We start from the raw sequence: 21,864 nt of genomic DNA on the forward strand, positions 1-21,864 counted from the left end.
TGATTTGACTGCCATCATGGATCCACAATAAGGGCGTAAACAAGATAGAAGTTTCTTTCTCTTTCATATGGAAGTCAACTAAGTATACCATCGTTTGTTTCCCATACTTCTTGTCCTGCTTCTCTCATCGACTGTGATGGCAGCTCCTTCCTTAACCACCATGTCCACAGTCTAGCTGTCAGGGGGTGATGGGCAAGTAGCCAACACGCTTGTTTCCATTAAGAATATATTCAAGATGCCAGGTGGTGGTGGCGCACACCTTTAATGCCAGCATTTGGGAGGCAGAGGCAGGTGAATCTCTTGTAAGCTCAAGGCCAGCCTGGTCTACAGATAGAGCTCCAGGTCAGGTAGTGCTACATAGTGAGACTCTATCGCAAAAAAAAAAAAAAAAAAAAAAAAAAAGCAACAACAAAATAATATACAAAGCAATTTCTTTTTTTTAACCAGGTGCTATAACTACCGTATACTGGATGTTACAAACATTTTATTTTTATAGTTAAAGCTGGTATATTCAATTTAATTTTCATAATATACTGGTTGTTAAAGATGTAGTTTAAGAAATCAGAGACTTAGAAAGATTATTGACTTGACCGAGTGACTGGTGACTTCCAGAGCTAGTATTTGAACTAAAGATGGTCAGAACCCATATAACTTTAGGGTTTCACTATGTGCCTGGCTGTACTGGAACTCACTCTGTAGACCAGTTTGGCCCTGAAGCCACAGAAATCTGACACCTTTGCCTGAGTACTGGGATTACAGGCATGTGCCACCTCTGCTCAACATTAGTTTTCTATCTGTGAAGGGTAACAATGTTGACATTTTTGTACAGAGGTGGTTAATTTCTTTTGTGATTCATTCTGATGACTATGGGAGCCTAAGGTGGACCGCACTTCCCTGGGCCACCTCTGTAAATCCAGGTCAGCCACAGCAGTGCTGAGGTTTGTTGGACAGTAGCCATTGTCCCTGGCACTTTTCTCCTAGCCTTCCATCCTTTCTTGCCTAACTACCCTCATGCTGTTGGGGTTGGCTTCCAAAGCACAGCACTGTTCATGTATATCCCTTTAAGATGTCTCTAATAATTCCCCATGGCATTCATTAAGGCCTGATCTCAAGCAGTAGGAATAGAGGAGAGGATGGATGTGGGGGTTTGAGGAGAGTGCAATGAAATTATATAAACTAGGGGAAAGTGGTGTAGCTCAGTGATTGATCGTGTGCTTACAATGCACAAGGCCTTGAGTTTAATCCCCAAATAACTCTCCCCCTAACCCCCAACACACACACACACACACACACACACACACACACACACACACACACAAGTGTTTTGTTTTGTTTTTTAATAGAAACTAGCATCTGGTATTATATTCAGTTAAGCTTTTGCTAGCTGTGCTGTGCCCTGGCTCAGAACTGAAGTTTACTATCACAAAAGTCTTCTGATAATATAGTCAGGCAGATGTGGAAAAATTGCATGGGGGGTTGGGGTGGGGTGGGGGGGTGAAAGGTTCAGGCTTTAATGCTTATCGGCTCTGCCTCTTTAAGAGACAGACCCCACCCCCTGACAACAGTCAGGACACGCACAGGGACATGCCGTCACCACTTCACCCACCACGCATTTACAGCCTGTGTGAGGACTCTGAGCATGTGTGGAACCTCAGTGCGCATGTGCAGTCTTCCCTTTAAAAATTCCAACTTCCCTGCTTCTCTCTCTCTCTGCTTCTTCTTCGCTCTCTCTCTACTCTCTCTGCTCTGCTCTGCTCTTCTCTCTCTATGGCGACCGGCCATGGCGGTCAGCCATTAACTTTGTTTCTCTTCTCTCTTACTCCCTCTACTTTGCCGGGCCCATAATAAATTGGTTAATGTGTCTCATCTTGAGCCTCCTCTTTTTCTTTATATCTAATTTAAACAAAAACATAACAGGGGGATATGCCAAGAGGGATACTGGAGTCAGCTTTCTTTGTTCTCCTAAGGCAGTACCTCTGAAGGGGCCTGGCACTTCCCTTGGCTACAGAAAATCTCCTTCAGTCCTCAGAGGTTCCTCCTCTCTTCTCTGCTGGAATCTATACCCTTTGCTTCCAGACCTCAGTCTTCTCCCCTGCACTGACTGCAGTGTTAATGGACATGGTGAAGAATCCTTCTTGCTATGTTTGGCCAGGGAACTGCTGATCTTATGGTTGACTTCCCACTCATGGTAGGGCCTTGAACCCTGCTGAGGCCACTCCTGTTGAAACTCCAGTAAGAGAAAGGAGCCTGCTCTAGATAAATATCTATTGCAGTTAAGCAATTCTAGATTTTAGTTCCTGAAGTCTATCTTTTCTGGCTATGTAACTCTGGAAGACAAACCTTAATATTTCTGGCTTCATATTTTTCTCACACAAAGAATCACGATTAAAGTAGGAGGATGTGCTGCTCTGTATTAACCAATTTCCATACGACATTTTGTTCAATTCTCAGAGCATTTTGTGGGATTGGTTTTGTCCTCAGGATTACTGTATTTGTAAGTCCCTTCCTGTGTGCTCCCCCTCTCTCTCCATACTGGATACCTGCTCTCTTCAGCTAACCTGGAAAGTGCTGCTTTGGCAGGAATAGTACTGTGGCAACTGCTGTGCAGAGGAGACTGAAGTTACATAAGTCTTAGGTTTTCTTTTTGGAAACAGGGTCTTACAATATAGTCAAGGTTGGCCTTGAACTTGTGACCTTCCTGTTAGTTTCATGGGTGCTAGGATTATAGGTGTTCACTACCAGGATTGGCTCCCCCAACTCTCTCCTGGTGTTGGGAATTCATTGGGCCCTCTCGAATACTAAGAACAAGCTTTTTATCACTGAGCTGTACCCCAGCCCCGAATATTCTTTCAAAATGACAGAACAAATCTCCAGTTATTATTGGAAACAATGTGTTATCAACTCAAGCATGGACACAGCACCCAACAGAACGGAATACAAATACAGAAACATCTGACCTGTGGATATTTAGTATAAGACAGAAGTGACAATGCCTTGCTGTGGTGCTGGGTCATTTGGTCACGTGAAAAAAAGATGACTCTTGATTCCTGTTTCATGGCAAATTAAAATGGATTGTATGGCCTGCTGCCAAGCCTCATCCCCAGAATCACTTGGTGGAAAGAAAATCAATCCCCACAGAGTCTGTCCTCTGACTTATACTCATGTACCATGTCATGTGCTTGTGTACACACACACACACACACACACACTCTTTCAAAGCAATCAAACAAAAAGCACCTCAGGTTGAAGACATAGCTAAGAGATAGAGTACTTACTAAGTTTAATAACCAGCACCCAAGAAAAAAAATTTTTTTGCTATAGCATAACTATCAGTTTGCAAATTGAGAAACAGGGCTAGAGATAGGAGGTGAGCCTCAAAACAAGATAGTGACAGAAGTCAGTCACATGCAGTCTTGTTAAAATAATACCAGCTGTATTCTTGTACTGGCCACTGCTGAGGGGAACTGTCTGTTACTTCCAGTGAGAACTTTAGCATCTCAAAAGGGTGACCTTTTGAGGAAAAAATGATAAACAATTTTACTTGAAAGGTTGCCTTTCAAAAACATGAACACATTATGATTAAATTTTTTCTTTTGGGGGAGATTTTTTTGTTTGTTTGTTTTTGGTATAAGGTTTCATTGTGTAGCTCTAGATGGCCTGGAACTCCCTATATAGACCAGGCTACCCGTGAATTTATAGAAATCCACCTATCCCTGCCTCCTGAGTGCTGGAATGCCTCACCACCATGCCGGGCAGATTAAACTTCTTACATAATGCTTGGATTTATTTCCTTTTTCTTTGTTTTCTATTCAGCCTCAGAAGAAGAAAGCAAAGGTGGATGTGAGAGCCATTAATGTGGGGACAGATTATGAATACGGTGTCTTAAATATCCACCTGACTGCTTACGACATGACTCTGGCAGAAAGCTATGCCCAGTATGTCCACCGCCTCTGCAACCAGCTCTCCATCAAAGTAGAGGAAAGGTAGGAAGGATGCCTTTGCTTGGGATGCGTCTGGGTATCATGCTCCACTTTTCTGTTGTTAGGTTTTGGAAAAATGATGTACAAGTAAAAAAAAGTAACTCTTTAGTTACATACCTGCCACAGTCAAAGTATCAGCCAGTCTCCTCCCCTCCCCCCTGAGGCTCTGGCAACCACTGGTAAGTCAACTAGGTCAGCTTTTAAATCTATTTACTTATTTATTGTGTATGCACTGCTCACAGCCTCAGGGTGCATATGGCACAACATGTGCTTGGAGGTCAAAGGTCAATTTTCAGGAGTCAGTTCTTTTGTTCCCTTATGTGAGTCCCTGGATGTAACTCTGGTCATCAGACTTGGTGGCAGGCACTTTCTCTGCTGGGCCTTCATCTCACTGCCGGGCCTTCATCTCACTGCCCGGCCTTCATCTCACTGCCCCTTCTTCCTGGTTTGTTTCTTTGTTTTTTAAGATTTATTTATTATGTATATAATGTTGTTTCTGCATGTTTGCCTGCACGCCAGAAGGGGGCATCGGGTCTCATTGCAGATGGTTGTGGTTTCTGGGAATTGAACTCAGGACCTCTGGAAGAAAAGTCAATGCTCTTAACCACTGAGCCATCTCTCCAGCCCTGCTCCTGTTGTTTTATGTTTTCAGAGTATCATATAAATGGAATCACACAGTGGATAGCTGTTCATATCTGACCTTTTCACTTAGCATAATGTGTTTGAGTTCATCCACATTTTTGCAAGTTGTTTTTAAAAAAAATTGGCAAAATATATGTAAAACTAATCATTTTACTACTTTCTAAAGTTTTTCATTGCATTTATGTCTTTATTGTGTCTATGTGGGTCTGGGGGTGAATATGCCAGAGCACAAGAGTGTGGAGGTCAGAGCACAACTTGCAGGATTCCGTTCTCTCCATCCTCCATGTGGGTCCCGGGGCTCAGTTCATCAGGCCTGGTAGCAATCACCTTTACCTGCTGAACTGTCTTACCAGCCCCATGTTAAGTATCTTTAAATATGTGTATGCCCACTGATAGGATACACGTTCATAATATACAGTTGTTACCACTGCCTGTGTCTGTGACTCTTCAGCTTGTAAACTGAAGTTCTGTACTTAGTCAGCAGTGGTTCTGCTTTCCTGCCTCTGCATAGCCTGTAACTATTGCCCCCCCTCCAGCCATTCTACTTGTTTTCTGTTTTTGATTACCCCGTAGAAGTAGAATTACACAGTATATATATTTTGTGACTGGTTTATTTGGTGAGCATAATGTCTTCAGAATTCATCCATGTTGTAGAATGTCAGATTTTCCTTTTTAGGACAGAATACTCCACTATATGCCATATTTTGCTTACCCATTCATTTATCAATAGATGATTTTGTTTAGGTTTTTTTTAAACTTGTTTTTATTGATCTATGCATTTTTCCCCACTTCCCTTCCCTCCTCCCCTCTCCCCTTCCACCCTCTCCCATGCCCCCCATGCTCCCACTTTACTCAGGAGATTTTGTCTTTTTCGCCTTTCTAGGCAGATCCATATATGTCTCTCTTAGGGTCCTCTTTGCTACCTAGGTTATCTGGGGCTGTGGCCTGTAGGCTGGTTGTCCTTTGTTTTATGTCTGATATCTGCTTATGAGTGAGTACACATTGTATCTGTCTTTCTGGGTCTGGGTTACCTCACTCAGCATGTTTTTGTTTTTCTAGCTCCATCCATTTGCCTGCAAATTTCAAGATGTCATTGTTTTTTATCATTGAGTAGTACTCCATTGTGTGAATGTACATTTTCTTTATCTGTTCTTCAGTTGAGGGCCGTCTATGTTGTTTCCAGGTTCAGACTTTTATGAATAATGCTGCTATGAACATAGTTGAGCAAATACCCTTCTGGTGTGAGTATGCATCCTTTTGGTATATGCCCAAAAGTGGTATTGCTGGGTCTTGAGGTAGATTGATTCCCAATTTTCTGAGAAACCACCATCCTGATTTCCAAAGTGGCTATACAAGTTTGCACTCCCAACAGCAGGGGAGAAGTGTTCCCCTTACTCCACATCCTCTCCAGCATAAGCTGTCATCAATGTTATTGATCTTGGCCACTCTGACAGGAATAAGATGGTATCTCAGAGTTGTTTTGATTTGCATTTCTCTGATGACTAAGGATGTTGACCAATTCCTTAAGTATCTTTCAGCCATTTGGTATTCCTCTGTTGATAGTTTTCTGTTTAGATCCCTATTACATTTTTTAATTGGATTATTTTGTCTTTTGATGTCTAGTTTCTTGAGTTCTTTGTATATTTTGGAGATCAGACCTCTGTAAGATGTGGGGTTCAGTTTTGGTTTCGTTTGATTGTTTTTTGAGACAGGGTTTCTCTGTGTAACTTTCTGTGGAGCTTGGAACTCACTCTGGAGACCAGGTTGGCCTCGAACTCACAAAGATCCACCTGCCTCTGCCTCCCAAGTGCTGGGATTAAAGGCATGCACCACTACTGCCTGGCTTCAGTTTTGTTTTTGAGATAGTCTTACTATGGTAACATTAGCTGGTCTGGAACTCACTATGTAGGACCACAACAACTTCTCAAACTTATAGCAATCCTCCTGCCTCTGCCTCCTAAGTACTGAGATTATAGGCATGAGTCACCACATCCAACCTGTTTTCTTAAGTGTTTCTTATGTGTTTCTTTAGAAGCGTAGTGTAGTGTTTATTAAATTTGAATTGTCAATTTTTCTTTTATGGTTGATGATTTGGTGTCATGTATAATCTAATCTAATCCAAAGTCACAAAGCTATTTTACTAGCGGTCCTCATTTTAAAGTTTTATATTAAGTCTGATCCATTTTGAATTGTTTCTGTGTAATTGTGTTTGTCCCTTCCTCTTCAAGAGGGAGTTGGTTTCTTTGCCTTTGGTTTTTTGTTGTTGTTGTTGTTGTTGTTGTGTTTTCAAGACAGGGTTTCTCTGTGTAGTCCTGGCTGTCCTAGAACTTGATCTGTAGACCAGGTTGGCCTCAAACTCATGGAGATCCGAATGCCTCTGCCTCCTGAATGCTGGGATTAAAGGCATGCCTAGTGCCTTTCTTTTCTAATATGGCTCTTCATACTATTTGGTGAGAGAATTTTTTTCCTCCATTGGATATCTCCTTATCTTTGTTGGAAGGTAGTGTCTGTTCCCTAAAGTGGTTTATGTTACATTGGTCTATATATCTATGCTTACACAAATACTCCACTATTGCAGTTACTATAGCTTCATTCTTTTTAAAATCATTTTTCTATGATGATCTTTTGTTTGTTTGTTTGTCTTTCATTTAAAAAATAGTATTAACTTGTTGATATTTATACAAAATTCTGCTGGGATGTTTTTGATATTATGTTGATCAGTTTGGGGGAAATTGAAGTAAAAATAATTTTCTCTAATAATTCAGGCATCTTTTGCTTGCTCTCCTTTTCATGCATTCCCTGGATTTTCTGGAAAACACTAGGAGAAGGGAACTAACATTTACTAACTGCCTGTTCCAGGGCAGGTACTTTTCATACCTTATCTCAGCGTTTCTGTTGACATACATGTCCTGTGGTTTCCCTTAAATAACATTAAGTCACTTGATTAGAAATGGCTTCCCTTTTAAGTTCTTACTCAACTTAATTATGCCAAGGAGACATTCTCAGAGTGGCGCTGGTATATTCTGAACACTGATGTAGCACTTCCTGATCTTTGCTACAGAGAGGGGACCTTGGGCTTGGAATCTTTGGCAAGATGTATTGTTGGAACTTATGGCGTGTTTTTGTTTTCACTGTGTTTATTTTTAACTTGCCTTCTACTTATGTCAGCCAATATGGGTTTTCCTTCACAATAATGACATAGTCAGTTTTCTGTGGTATCATTTACTTTCAGTGAACATGTTCTGTGAGCTTTGACTAATGTACACAGTGGAATTGATTCCATTATAGTCAAGATATAGAACGTTTCTGTCATCCTGAGTTCTCTGTTTCTGTAGTCATCTCCTTCCCACCGAAAGTCCTTGCTAACTTTTTATTTATTTATTTATTTATTTATTTATTTATTTATTTGGTTTTTTGAGACAGGGTTTCTCTGTGGCTTTGGAGTCTGTCCTGGAACTCACTCTTGTAGACCAGGCAGGCTGGTCTCGAACTCACAGAGATCCACCTGCCTCAGCAGGTGCTGGGACTAAAGATGTGTGCCACCACCGCCCGGCCCTTGCTTTTAATCTCTTTCCTTTCCCTGTAGTTTTGACTTTTTCAGAATGTCATATAAATGAAAATATACAGCATTTTCCCATTTGCATATGGAGCTCTTCCCTTAGAATAATATAGTCAAGATTTACCCATATTTGCCTGCATCAAGCATTTTGCTCCTTTTTGTTGCTCAGTAGCATTTCATTAAAAGACTGTGCTGCAGTTTGTTCATTTACCAATTGAAGGACTGTTGTGCTTTCAATTTTTGGCAATTATGAGTAAAGACACCACAAATAGGTATGGGTTTCTGTGAGAACAGAAGTTTCATTTCTAAGTATGAATGTGGTTTATGGTCACACGGTAAGTGTAATGTGTTTTATTTGCAGCAGATTCTGCATGCTTCTGTAAAGTGGCTGCACCCTTACTCCTTCACAACAATGTTTGACTTCCACATTGTTCTGCATCTCACATTTCTTCTTAAAACTAATTTTTAAGTGAGATGATTTGTTTAAAAGGGTAAATAACAGTTTAGGTAGTTTGTTGTTATACCAAGGTTGTAAGTAGATGCATACTTACATGTATACAAAAATGACCATTTCTTACCTTTTTGATATATTCCCATTTTACAGACCTGGAAACCAGGGACCTGAAAGACTAAAGTCACAGAACAAGGAAGTTCTCTGGATTTCAAATCAGTTTTGTCTGGTTTCTATATTTTCAGTTATGTTAGGTCTAAGTCCTTAAGCCAGGTTTGAACTTTTACACCTTCGTAATGTAGAGTGCAGTTGTTAAAAGTGCCCTTAGAGACTTGATGATAAGCTGTGACTTTAGCTCTTAAAGGCAGCAGCACCTTCATTCTTTTAAGCCTGAACATGGGATCTAGCTTTTTCTTATGCCTAGGAGGGCTGGATGTTCTTTAGCACTCACTCAGCACATGCATCTGCCACAGTGTTGCCTGGTGCTCTAATCATTCATCAGTTCCTCTTCCCTGACTGTGCTCCTTGTAGATGGAGACTGTGTTCTTTGTTTCTTTAGCACCTAGCAAGGTCTGCCATATGGGAAACATTCAGTCATCGGAGACTGACACGTTCTTGAATATCTCTACACAATCCAGTTGTATAGGACACAATTCCTAAAAATCAGGGAAAATGCGTCTAATTAATAAAACACTATTGCTGGATCCCTTTCCCATGTGTGGTAGGCTCTGTACTAGACATTCTAACTAGTGCACATGATGGTTAGTGTTTGCAATAATTCTGACTCCAGCAACCACACTAAGTACTTTGCTTCTTTCATGGGGAAATTCCTAGGGAAGTTTGAATATTCTTCTGCCTCCCCCTAGCCCCTCACTTTTTCCCTTTCCCTCTTTCAATCCCTCCCTCCCTCTTTTTCTTTTCTTTTTTTAAAAAGATCTATTTATTTTACATATGAATGCTCTATCTGAATGTACACCTTTATGCCAGAAGAGGGCATCAGATCCCAGTATATATGGTTGTGAGCCACCATGTGGTTGCTGAGAATTGAACTTAGGATCCCTGGAAGAGCAGCCAATGCTTTTAACCACTGAACCATATCTCCAGCCCCCTCCCTCATTTTCTTTTCTTCCGTTGAGATAGGGTTTCATGTAACTTAGGTTGGCCTTGAACTCACTATGTAGCTGAGAATGCTCCTCCCTCTCCAGGTGCTGGGATTAACAGGGTGTGTGCCACTTTGTTTTGGTTAATTCTGTGCTGTGGATTGAATGAGGGCTTCATGCTTGCTAGTCAAGCTCTCAACTGAGCTACATTCTCAGCCCAGCTCCAATTCTTTCTTGGGTGTCATCTTGATCTTTATTTCTTTAAGAAAACTTATTAAATCATTATACTATATATTCAGGAGAAATAAAGGGTATATAAATTTCCTTTCATAACATGCATTCCTTGTTCTTGTATTTATTAACTATGACTTTCAGATTATATTCTGTATTATGTTAAATTCTATAAGGCAAGAGCTGCTTCTTTCTTCGTTAGTGGTCCAATCCTAGGAGCTGGCCTAGTCTGCAGTACATTTGAGGCACAGGATAAATGCTGGTTGATTTGGATTGTGTTCCAGCCTTCATGGACAGCAGGATGAAAGGCATACTGGTTTTTTTCGTCTTTCTTGGCTCTTCGCTGCAAATAGCTCAGCATAAAGAGCTGTTTGTTTTACTGATTCTCTTTACATTGATTGAGGTTTTCCAACTGCTGCATCACTAGGCATTCACATTGCCCAGCTTTTCAGAGATGAATTTGTTTTCTTGTGATTTTCATTTCATTTTTTCTCTGGAGTGAGGATGGAGGTGTGGGGAAAATAGCTGTGACCTTGAGTTGGAATTGGGCTAGAAGAGCAGCTCACCCACCAGCTTTTGTTGTACACGTGGTCTGAATTGGGCAGCTGCCACTCCTCCAGGAGAGGGGAGGAAGAGGCCTCTCTCCTGATTTGCCTGCTTCCCTTGCTAAGCAGCTGACTGGGGGAGGGGGGGACAGAAATACTCATGGGGAGCAGCTTCCAGGCCTGAAGCTGACCAGCCTGTGTTCTGTGGAGTGTGAAAGTCCACTCAACATCACTGGCTGTCTTTACCTTAAAGAAAAAGATCCATCTCCCCCTCCCCCAATGCCCTGCAAAAAGAAAAAGAAAAAGAAAAAAATTGAAGCATAGCTTTGTGCGTTTCTGACTATTCTTGGTTTTGCTTTGGCAGCAAGAAGGACTGAATGTGGGGCCTTATGGCTGCTCCACAGGCCCTCTTCCCCAGCTTTCCCTTGTATTTGCTGTGCTAGGGATGGAGCCCAAGGAGGACCCTGTCAGCTGAGTTGACTTTTCAGATTTTCACTTCTCCCTTTCTGTTTCTGCTGTTAGACCAGCTTTTTATTCATTGTGGAAAAACTGGAACATTAAAGAGAATACAGATAAGTGAAGAAAAATTACCTATACCTATACTACTTAAAGACATATTCTACTTTGGAATGACCAGATTTTTCAGTTATCTTTATTTATTCTTACTTTTCTTAATTATTCAATCAGATGGGGACTCTCTATGTAGCCATAATGGCCTTGAACACCTAATCATCCTGCCTCCACCTCCCAAGAGCTCATATTACAAGTGTGTGGGAGTTGGGAACAGATGTCTTTTTCAGTCGGCCTCCACTTTATTTTTTGAAGCAGGGTCTTTCACTGAACCTGGAGCTCAGTGATGCAACCAAATTGACTGGTGAGCAAGTCCCAGGGATCCCTCTGTCCCCACCTCTCAAACTCTGGGAATCCAGGCACTCACTGCTATACCTGGATTTTTTTTTTTTTTTTAATTTTTGGAGACAGGGTTTCTCTGTGTGGCTTTGTAGACCACACTGGCCTTGAACTTGTAGAGATTTGCCTGCCTCTGCCTCCTAAGTGCTGGAATTAAAGGCATTTGGTACCACTGCCTGGCTTCTAAATACATTTTTGAAATCATTTTATATGTATGAGTGTTTTAGCATGTAAGTGTGTGTGTCGTGTACATACCTGGTGCCTGCTGAAGGTAGAAGAGGGTATTGGATCCCCTGGAATTGGAATTACTGATGGTTATGAGTTTCTGTGTGGATGCATGGGTCCCCTGGAAGAACAGTTAGTGCTCTTAACAGTCAAACCTTTTCTCCAGCATCCTAAGTACTTTTGTTTTGTTTGTTTTTTGAGACAGGGTTTCTCTGTTTTGCCCTGGATATTCTGGAACTTGCTCTGTAGGTCAGGCTGGCCTTGAACTCACAGAGATTTACCTGCCTCTGCCTCCTGAGTGCTGGGATTAAAGGCCTAAGCCACCACTGCCTGTACATTTTTTATGTCTTGTTACATCACTACTTCATCCCATGAAGCCATCCTTGAACCTTTTTCTCTGAATATTTGAAAAAGTCTTTGAAGGCATAGACTTCATTTGTCCCTAGAATGCCTAGGACAGAACAGGATATTAATAATTTTTATGGTTACATTTATTTATTTATTTGTGTGTGTGTGTGCATGCATGCATGCATGCAAATGAGGGAGGGAGGGGGAGAGAGAGAGAAAGAGGGAGAGAGAGAGAGAGAGCATGACACAGCTGGAGGTTAGAGGACAGCTTGTGAGAGTCAGTTCTCTTCTTCCACAATATAGGTCCCAGAGATTGAACATAGGTTTTCAGGCTTGGTGGCTGGCACCTTTACTGAAAGTAAGCATTGAAATGTAAAACCCATGATAAGTGGCACAAATGGGCAACTTCCATCATAGTCAGTCTTTTCTGCAAAATGCTCAAAGGGACAAATAACATCAGAGTACCTTCTACTTTTCTCAGAACTTTGACCTCTTATAAAGTGTCTATCATTGTGTCCCCCAAACCAACTTTTTTTTTTTCCAAGACAGGATTTCTCTATAGCCCTGGCTGTCCTGGAACTTACTCTGTAGACCAGGCCGGCCCTGAACTCATACAGACATCAGCCTGCTTCTGCCTCCCCAGTGCTAGGATTAAAGGCTTGTGCCACCACCTCACAAGTCCCCACTTTTTAATATGGTGGATTTTTTTTTACCATATTTGCATGGAGAGAGGTGATCAGAGATTGTGCTGAAGAGTGGAGGGTTGCTACTATTTGGAGTAGCTACCTGAAGGAGTCCACAGTACTTAGGAATTCACCGTTTATCAGGGCAAAGGAACTGGCGTTTGTGGTGTGGTTTGACAGGAGATTGCTGTGTAGTCTCAGTCATTGCAGCAAGCCTGTGAGCAAGGCTGTATATTCTACAACATAACTGAAGAAACAGACACACAGAAAGAAGGCTTAATTGACCTGCCCAGAGTCAAGTATGTAGTACTGGGTAGAACTTGGATTTAAATCCAGGACCATTATGTTTCTGTTCCATTTTCCATCACACTAAGTGTCCTCCAGCAATCCGTCTGTAGAGACTACACCCTTGCTATCATTTGATGACACTGTGGGACTTGGAAAATCAACAACTCTACTGTTGTTATTATTATTTTATTTCTCTTTAGTTTGATGAACTTTTTGGTGAGATGAATGCAACACTAATACCTTATTTCTGTGTAGCCCTTAGTTCAGTCTCACCACCATATCAGATTCTCATTGTGTGCTCACAGAGGCTCAGACTGTAATTGCATTTACACATGAAGCTCAGAGAAGAGAGTGGCTACCCAAGCACTTATTGCTGATACATGGTGGACTCCAAACACACTGCTCTTTTCCCTGTAGAGCTTGGCCTGCTGACACTAAGGGAATAAGCATAGACTTGGCAGTAGTGATTCCCAACCTAGGTGACTGAAATCATTCTGTCCCACTGGAGGGATCCTCATGGCATTCAGTGGGTAGAGGTCAGAATACATAGACCAGCACCTACCATCAGAATTGCCTGGTCTGGAATGTTCCTAGTGCTGATGTTGAAAGAAACTGTCGTAGAACTGTTGGGTATGTCACCTTATTTCTCCAGAGCAAGCACAGTGATCAGGGCTCACCTCCTAAGAATACCTAAGTATTGGGCTGGATTCCCTTAGAACAGGTTCTTCTTCAGTAGCAGCAGACATGTATTATCACCAGGGTTATACTCAGGGTATTGTGTCAGGCAATGTCAAGGGGACATAGAAGGGCACTGAACACTGTTTTCCCTTGGAGTTCAGAGACACCTTGATGAGGTAAAGGTGTCTGCTTAACTCGACACTGGCTGAAGGTAAGCATCCTCTAGGAGATGTGACACAGAGCGGTGGTTGTACACACAGATGACCCTGGTAGATGTGGTGCTCTCAACAGCTAACTCTTCTTCTGCAGTTACGCAATGCCCACCAAAACCATAGAGGTGATGCGGCTACCAGACCAAGGCAACAAAATGGTCCTAGACTCAGTCCTTACCACCCATGAGCGAGTGGTTCAGGTAGGTACTATGGGGGATTCCCAAGTGCTTTTGCTTTTCTGTTTCCCTCCTATCTTTTTCTCCATCTGTCATACCTTTTCCCCCTTGTCCTTCCTGCCCTTAAATGATGGTTTACTCTAGACTCCTCCACCTCTCCTATCATTCCCCAAGCTTCATTGTATACTATTGTAGGAAATTACCAATACGGAAGGCGTGGCTACAGCTTCCCCTACAATATACCAGTACCCCTACGTGTACACACACACACACACACACACACACACACACACACACACACACGTACGTCTGATTTTTTTCAAAATACAGTAGACCTGGTTGTCTACTGGACTTTTGTGGATGCTCTACAATGTACTCCCTAACCTCATTGTATGGAAAACTAATTGTTCAGAACAATTAGTTCCCTCCTTGTAATCCTCTGAGGCCCGTAGGTGAAGTGGGACTTCTGTAGCGCTTGTGCCTTTGTGCGTCCCCTCCTGTTGTTCCTTGATGTCCCTTTCACTCCAGCCACAGGAGCTTATCTGGATGTTCTAATGCTGTTATGCAGTTCACGTTGCACTGAGTGCTGCTCCCTCAGCCCTGAAAACTGACCATGCTGCTATCTAATTCTCTTATTTTCCCCCAAGACTTCACCCAGACATTACCCACTCTTGAAGCTTCCTTTGACCTTTCCTTGATTGAATTAAGTGGTTATTTCTCTTGTGGGTCCTCATAGTACTCTTGTTCATTCCACCGCACATCTGACTCACCTTTGGATTCTCAAGACAGGCCTGACACCAGCACCTGGCCAGTGTGGTAAATCCAAATTGTATCAGAGAATCAGTACTGGTCTGGTTGTGACATTCCCTGCCTACAGGAACACTGGCAAGCAAACATCTCAACAAATAGCAAGAGAAATCCTATGGGGACTGGGCTCAGAGACCTTTTCTGAGTATCAGCCTCTCTCCCACTGGAGCTGTAGGAGAGCCCAGGCCTGCGTGCCAGTCACCTGGCCTTCAGCACCCTCCCTTAGGCATCTTTCTTCATTTGCAGATCAGCGGTCTGAGTGCCACGTTTGCAGAGATTTTCTTGGAAATACTCCAGCGCAATCTTCCAGAAGGAGTCAGGTTGTCAGTGAGGGAGGTAGGTGCAGTGTGGAAAGAGGCCCTGGTGGCCTGCGTGTGCTCACAATGCAGCTAAGGAAGGCAGTGCTGCTTGGCTTTTGAAACAACAGAGAAATGTGTGTTTCTGCTGCTATCAGGAGAGCTGTGCAGTGTGGTGGCCCTGTGACCATTACTCTGAGGTGTCAGGGATGCTGGTGTGTGTCCCACAGCAGCTGACCTCCATCACAGCATCCTGATGTTAGTTAGGGTCTGAGCCCATGACCCCCAGATTCTCTCCTTTCAGGCACCGGTAAAACTGAAACATGTTTTAAGATTATAAATAGTATAATGCAGCGGTTCTCAATCTTCCTAACACTGCAACCCTTTAATGCAGTTCCTCATGTTATGGTAACCCCAGCCATAAAATTATTTTCATTGCTCCTTCATCACTGTAATTTTGCTATTGTTATAAATTGTAATGTAAGTATCTGTGTTTTCTGATAGTCTTAGGTGACTCTTGTGAAAGGGTCATTTGACCCCTAAAGGGGTTACAGTCCACAGGTCGAGAACCACTGCATGAGAGCATTACTTTAGAGAGACATTTTCTAGACCGCCACTTGTGATTATAGCTCCATTGAATGTATCTGGTAAAGAATGAGAAGCGTGCAGAAATAGCAGCATTAGCCTAAATACTGGATGTCAGGTCTAGTTGCCATGACAATCCTTCTATGACACAGTTCCTTCCCATTAGGACATGTTGGCCTGGTGTTATTGCTTTATCCAGCTCCCCTTGTTCTGTCCATACCTGTCTGGTGGTTATTTCGGTTTCACAGAGATCTGTATATAGGGTGAGAATGTGCTGGTTGTGCTAAAAATACTACAGTCCCTGTGCATGTAGTCCCAGCACTCAGCAGGCAGAAGCAGAGTCAGCCTGGTCTACATAGCAGGATCAGAGTCAGCCTGGTCTACAGAGCAGGATCAGAGTCAGCCTGGTCTACAGAGCAGGATCAGAGTCAGCCTGGTCTACATACCAAGACCCTGTCTCAAAAAAATCAAGCAAGGCTGGTGAGATGGCCCAGCAGGTAAAGGTGCCACATGGAATTGGTAGAATTGACCCCCAAATGTTGCCCTCTGACTTCCACATGGGTATGCATGCACACACATGCACAAACACAAAAAATGTAATTTAAAAAAAACAAAGTTTCTAGACCATATGGCTCAGTGGTAGTGTTTACCCATATGTGAAAGGCCCTGGTCCCCAACAGGACACAAAACCAAATTAAAACCAAAAATAGCCAGAAAACTTGTGTTGTGATACCTAGAGCATCCTGTTTACATGCCTGTCTTGTCTCAGCACATTAAGAGGAAGTGTGATTCAGCCTCGATTCCTGGTACTCAACTCAAGACATACTCATTGAGAAAGGACTGACTGTGAATGACCAACCCTCTGCAGGGCTGCCCAAGGGCCCTTTTTGGATGTGCATGTGTATGGGTAATCAAAGTTCGGTAGTGATTGATTCTTTTCTTTTCCTTGTCCCAGCACTCTGAAGAAGACTTCAAGGGAAGGTTCAAAGCTCGGCCAGAACTGGAAGAATTGTTGGCCAAGTTGAACTGAACACTGCAGCCCTTTCATGTCATCGTCATTCTCCGAGAAGTTCTCCCTGCATGGTCAGACATAGCAGGAGAATGAATGTGCACACTGAGGTGCCTCCAGAGTCTGTGACATGCTGTGATTGTCAGTTACCACTTAACCTTAACAAAAACCTGGGGTATTCTCCACCTAATATAAATCTGCTGTTACCACTGTGTGTGTGTAGCAACTGTTCTTTAAGGGATTCTGTTTTTCTTTGTCTAAACATGTTCTCATTCCACAATACTTTTTCAGTTACAGTGAATTCATCCTTTAAAGTGATTTGGTGTTAACTAATTGTTTATTTGTTTGATTCATGGTCTCTTATGTAGCCCTGGCTGTCTGGTAACTTGCGGTATAGATGAGGGTCTGCCACCACCACCCCCAATTGCCACCCTCTGAATGCTGGGATTAAAGGTGTGTGTCACTGTGTCCAGTATGAACTTATCTTTTAAAAGAACATGGCATGGAGTTTGATAATGAATTAGAGATTACAACCTAAGTGAACTCTGTATTCATCTTTTTTTTATATAATGAAATTCCCAAGGCTGGGTTCTTTATAAAGAAAAAGATTTGACCAGTTGTGATAATACATACCTGTGATCTCAGTGCTTAGGAGGTAAAAGCAGGAGGATTAGGAGTTCAGTGTCATTCACAGGTACAAAGTGAATTCAAGGCCAACCTGGCTCACATATGACTATGTCTATATACATACATATATACAAGATATTTGCTAAGTGTGGTGGCACATATCATCCTTGTATTCAGGAGGTTGAAGTTCAAATACTTGTAGGAGTATTGCAAGTTCAAAATACAGATCTTATGCGGGTGTCAGCAAACTAAGGTCTATGAATTAAATCCTACCTTTGCCTATATTTCTTTCTTTGTTTGTTTTTTAAAACAAGATAGTCTCACTATGGAGCCCTGGAACTCACCCTGTAGCCCAGGCTGTCCTGAAACTCATAGAGATCTGCCTGCCTCTGCCTCCTAAGAGCTGGGATTAAAGGTGTGCGCTACTATACCCAGCCCTATTTTTGTTTTATATAACATTTATATATCATAGAACTAGTGGTTGTGGGACTGCAAGGAAGGCTCAGTGGGTAAGGATACTTGTTGTCAAGCCTAGTAGTGTCTTTTGGTTCCTGGGAGAAAGAACCAACTCCTGAAAGTTGTCTGCTGACCTCTGGATCTCTGTCTCTCTCACACACACACACACAAACACACACGTAATAATACAATCTAAACTAGCCATTTTAAAATGCACATTTCAGTGTTCTATGGTATATTCACAGTACTGTGTTAATTACCACTTCTTGTCTGGTTCAGTTTCCGGTTAGTCAGTAAAGGTTTCTTGGAAGAGAGTCATGATCATCTACTTAGTGTTTCCTCTAACTGTGCTGGTGCTGCAGTGGGGGAGCTGAGCAGTTTCGCAAACACCGGCTGTACTGCCCATTGTAAACTTTGTCAAATCTTCAGCTAAATTACTGTTTTTCAAACTGTGCTCATCAGGGTCTCTGAGTCAGGGTTTTTAAGCAGTAATCACTAGATTCGGCGTCAGGTTTTTTCCTCCTGTAGATAAGGAGTGAAGCTTTGACTTTGCATCTTACCATTTCCTACGATGATGCTATTGTTTCTCTGAGAACTTCTCTGGGCATCAGTGTCTTCCTGTAAAATAGCTATCTTTGTTTAAAAAATAGGTTTATGTTATCTTATTGTGTGAGTGTGTGCCTGTACCCTTCGTGGTCAGAGAAGATTTCAGGTCTCCTTGGATTGGCATTACAGAGGGGTTTGAGCCCCCATTTGGGTTCTAGGAATTGAACCTGGAGACTCTGAACCTGGGTCTCCTGCAGAGCATCCAGTGTTTTTCTTTTTTTTTTTTCTTTTTTTTTAAAATTTTTTGAAGATTTATTTATTTATTTATTATGTGTATGGTGTTTTGCCTGCTCAAACACCAGAAGAAGGCACCAGAACTCATTATAGATGATTGTGAGCCACCAAGTGGTTGCTGAGAATTGAACTCAGGGCCTCTCTGGGAAAGCAGCCAGTGCTCTTAACCCCTGAGCCATCTCTCCAGCCCACATCAAGTGTTCTTAGCTGCTGAGCCAACTCTCTAGACCCTAGAATAACTCTCTTACTGAGCTAGAGCTTGTTCTAGATACAGTGTAGCTCTCATCCCCTTACCTGTCTCTCAGGGCATGGATGAGTGTGCCTGTGATACCTGCTCACCAGAGGCAGAAGCAGAAGCAGAAGGGCTTTGCTAGTTCCAGGCTAGCCAGGACTACATGTCAAGACACTTACCTCAAAACAGAACATAGCCAAAAAACTAAAAACATCACAAAAACAGGTTGTAGATACCCTTAATTAAAATGTTCTGTCAGGGGGTGGGGCTTGCTGCCAAGCCTGATAACCTGAATTTGATCTCACAGTAGGGGAGAGAGCTCCCACAAATTGTCCTTGACTTCCACATGTGTGCTGTGATACATACTTGCCCACACATACAAATATATACCTGCACACACACACACACACACACACACACACACACACACATAAATCAATATATAATTGAAAAACTAAAAAAAAAAATGGTGACACTTTAGATACTGTGCTCAGCAGGTCAGGATTTCCCAAGCAAACTGCTCTGAGTGTAGCTAGAATTTTCCAGGGAAGATTGATGTTCTGGTTGTAGAAGTGCTTATTGCTGAGTTCTATCAGGGAAAATATAGTAACACTATCTGTCCAGTGAGTATGAGGTCAGGGGTATATAACAATGTGAAGATTCACAGGTAACTAAATGCATGCACACGTTTGTACACACACACACTGCTACCATAGCATGTGGGCAGTGTTATATGCACTCCTTTTCAGAGCCCGGAAAATGGTCTTCTGGTTACCAAGACATCTTACTTATCAGTATGTGGAAGCAGGACTCATTTCATTCATCCATAGCATATTGCCTTCAACACTTAGCAGCCAGCAGCCCCTGTGACTCTTAGCAATGTCAAGCTAAGGGTCTGGAGAGCATGCTTTGCCCAAGGTCACAGGACTGCTCCTGGCAGAATGGCAGCAGGATTTGGTCCTGTTTTCCCCGTCTGTCCCTTCTTTCCCATCACTGCTGAGAGGTGAGTCAGGCTTATCTCTTAAACAGGAAGCAACTGGATTCTGTCACTTTGGAGCACTTCTGTCACTGACCTAGTTCATGAATTATCCTCCCCCTGGAGTCAGAAGGCTGTTACTCTGCTCTGGGAAATGGAAATGGCTCTTGACATCTGTTCTATCCTGGTGAGAGTTATAGGAGATGGTCTGACCACTAGATCCTCAAGGCTACAAAACAGTTACAAGCTTAACTGGACTCTGCAGAATGAAGGCTGAGGAGAAATGGACTTCCTTAGAATCTCATATAATGAAACCAAATGGAAAACACACCTAGCTCCAGGTTGAAAATACCTGTCCCCAACTCCTTGAAACAACCTTTTGTTTGTTCGCTTTTTGAGACAAGGTTTCTCTGTGTAGCCCTGGCCATCCTGGAACTCGCTTTGTAGACCAGACTGGCCTTGAACTCACAAACCTCTATAAGGAAAAAGCAGACATCCCGGTGTTGTACCTGGACTTGTGCACTACTTTGAGGCCTCATGTGTGTGTTGTTTTTACTGGTAAGCTATTGTAACCTCACTGATCTTGTGTTTTCTGATGTGTAAAATGGGGTCATTCCTTTTGTTGGGAGAGGTTAACTGGCAATTCATTCTAGACTTGCAAGAGCTTAGTGTTAGACCTACTTCCCTTCTAGCCAGTGCCAGCTCCAGCTTACAGGTCCCGGTCCCAGGCACATTACAGAACTTTTAGAAATGGGTTTTTAATCCTAGGACAGGATACTGAAGTCAAATGGTCAGCTTCCCTATTTAAGGGCTTAGTCCTTCTCCTCTGGTTGAGGGTGTCTTACTTTCCCACCTAGGATGCCTGGGAACTAGCCAGCTGTGGATTCTGAAAAGTGTATTTTAGTCACAGAGAAAAGGAATGAATGTGTGGATTTTGGCCATTTGGGACAGCAGCAGTGCTGAGGCCTCTGTTCACCCATTGCCAGGACTAGTGGATTCAAGGAAGAAACCATGAGTGATGAGTACACAATGGGTGTGTCTGAGCTGGACCCACTGGAAACTGTAGGTAGAAGTGGCTGGTTTCATCTGTGCCTGGATTTCTTTGTGGTGTTTTCTCCTCCACATGCCTCCATCACTCTGACCTGCAGAACCTGAAATGATTCTCTTCACTCCCCTGGAATAACTCATTCTCAGATGTTCTGGCTCATTTCTAGGACTCGCCTCACCAGATAGTGCCCAGATTCAAGAGAATGAAAATTCTTTAGAAAAATGGCTGCTTTAAGGCCTGGCTGGAGCAGAGGAGGGAGCCTGCTTTCTCTGCAGAGGCAGTGTGTACAATTCCAGTCTGGACTCATTCCAGTTCTCCTTGGGTTTCTAAAGTCAGCAGCCACGTCACCTGAGGTTGGGTAGGAAGGAAGAGGATCTTACTCATCTAGTAAAATGCATTACAGTGCATCTTTGTACCAAGCACAAGGCCAAGTATCCAGACAAGGACCTTGCAGGGAGGAGCTAACAAGAGTCTTCCCTAGGCCTATTCAAGAGGAGCACCCAGCTAAGAAGTCTCGTAACCAGAGCTTTAGGGAAGAGTCCCCTAACTCTTGCAACCCAGGCAGGCAGGCTAGCCTTGGCAACCCATCCCAGTAAGACAATTAGAGAGACTGGTTGCTGTGCAAAAGCAGAGATTTAGTACACTGGGAAGAAGGACCTGTTTGACTCTGGGGACTAGGTTGAGCTTTAGGTTTAAATAAAAGAATCAGGACAAGAGTTGCACATAATCAGGCAGACCTATTCACAGCGTAATCTCTTTGATCTTTGTCTCAGCTCTAGTTCTGTAGTGTTCTGAAAAAAATCTTTGAGGCTGGAGATATAATTCAGCAGTTAAAAGCACTTATTGCTCTTGCAAAGGACCCGGTTCAGTTCCCAGCCCCAGCACTGTGGCTCACAAACATCAGTAACTTCAGCTTCAGGGGATTAGATGCTCTCTTCTGCCCTCGGTGGGCACCAGGCAC

The 21,864-nt window shown here is 42.7% G+C and overlaps 1 protein-coding gene across 1 annotated transcript in view; it reads left to right on the forward strand.

Annotated features, from left to right (window-relative positions):
- Positions 1–17,262, forward strand: part of Mrpl48 (mitochondrial ribosomal protein L48) — a 47,085-nt gene extending 29,823 nt beyond the window's left edge. The window contains exons 5-8 of the mRNA XM_027407792.2: positions 3,814–3,983; positions 13,949–14,051; positions 15,081–15,170; positions 16,671–17,262. Of these exons, the coding sequence (XP_027263593.1) occupies positions 3,814–3,983; positions 13,949–14,051; positions 15,081–15,170; positions 16,671–16,745 (438 nt within the window). The 3' untranslated portion in view covers positions 16,746–17,262. The remainder of the gene's footprint in view (positions 1–3,813; positions 3,984–13,948; positions 14,052–15,080; positions 15,171–16,670) is intronic.
- The last annotated feature ends 4,602 nt before the right edge of the window (positions 17,263–21,864 follow it).

The sequence above is a fragment of the Cricetulus griseus genome, chromosome 3 (assembly GCF_003668045.3).
Source record: "Cricetulus griseus strain 17A/GY chromosome 3, alternate assembly CriGri-PICRH-1.0, whole genome shotgun sequence".
Lineage (NCBI taxonomy): Eukaryota > Metazoa > Chordata > Mammalia > Rodentia > Cricetidae > Cricetulus > Cricetulus griseus.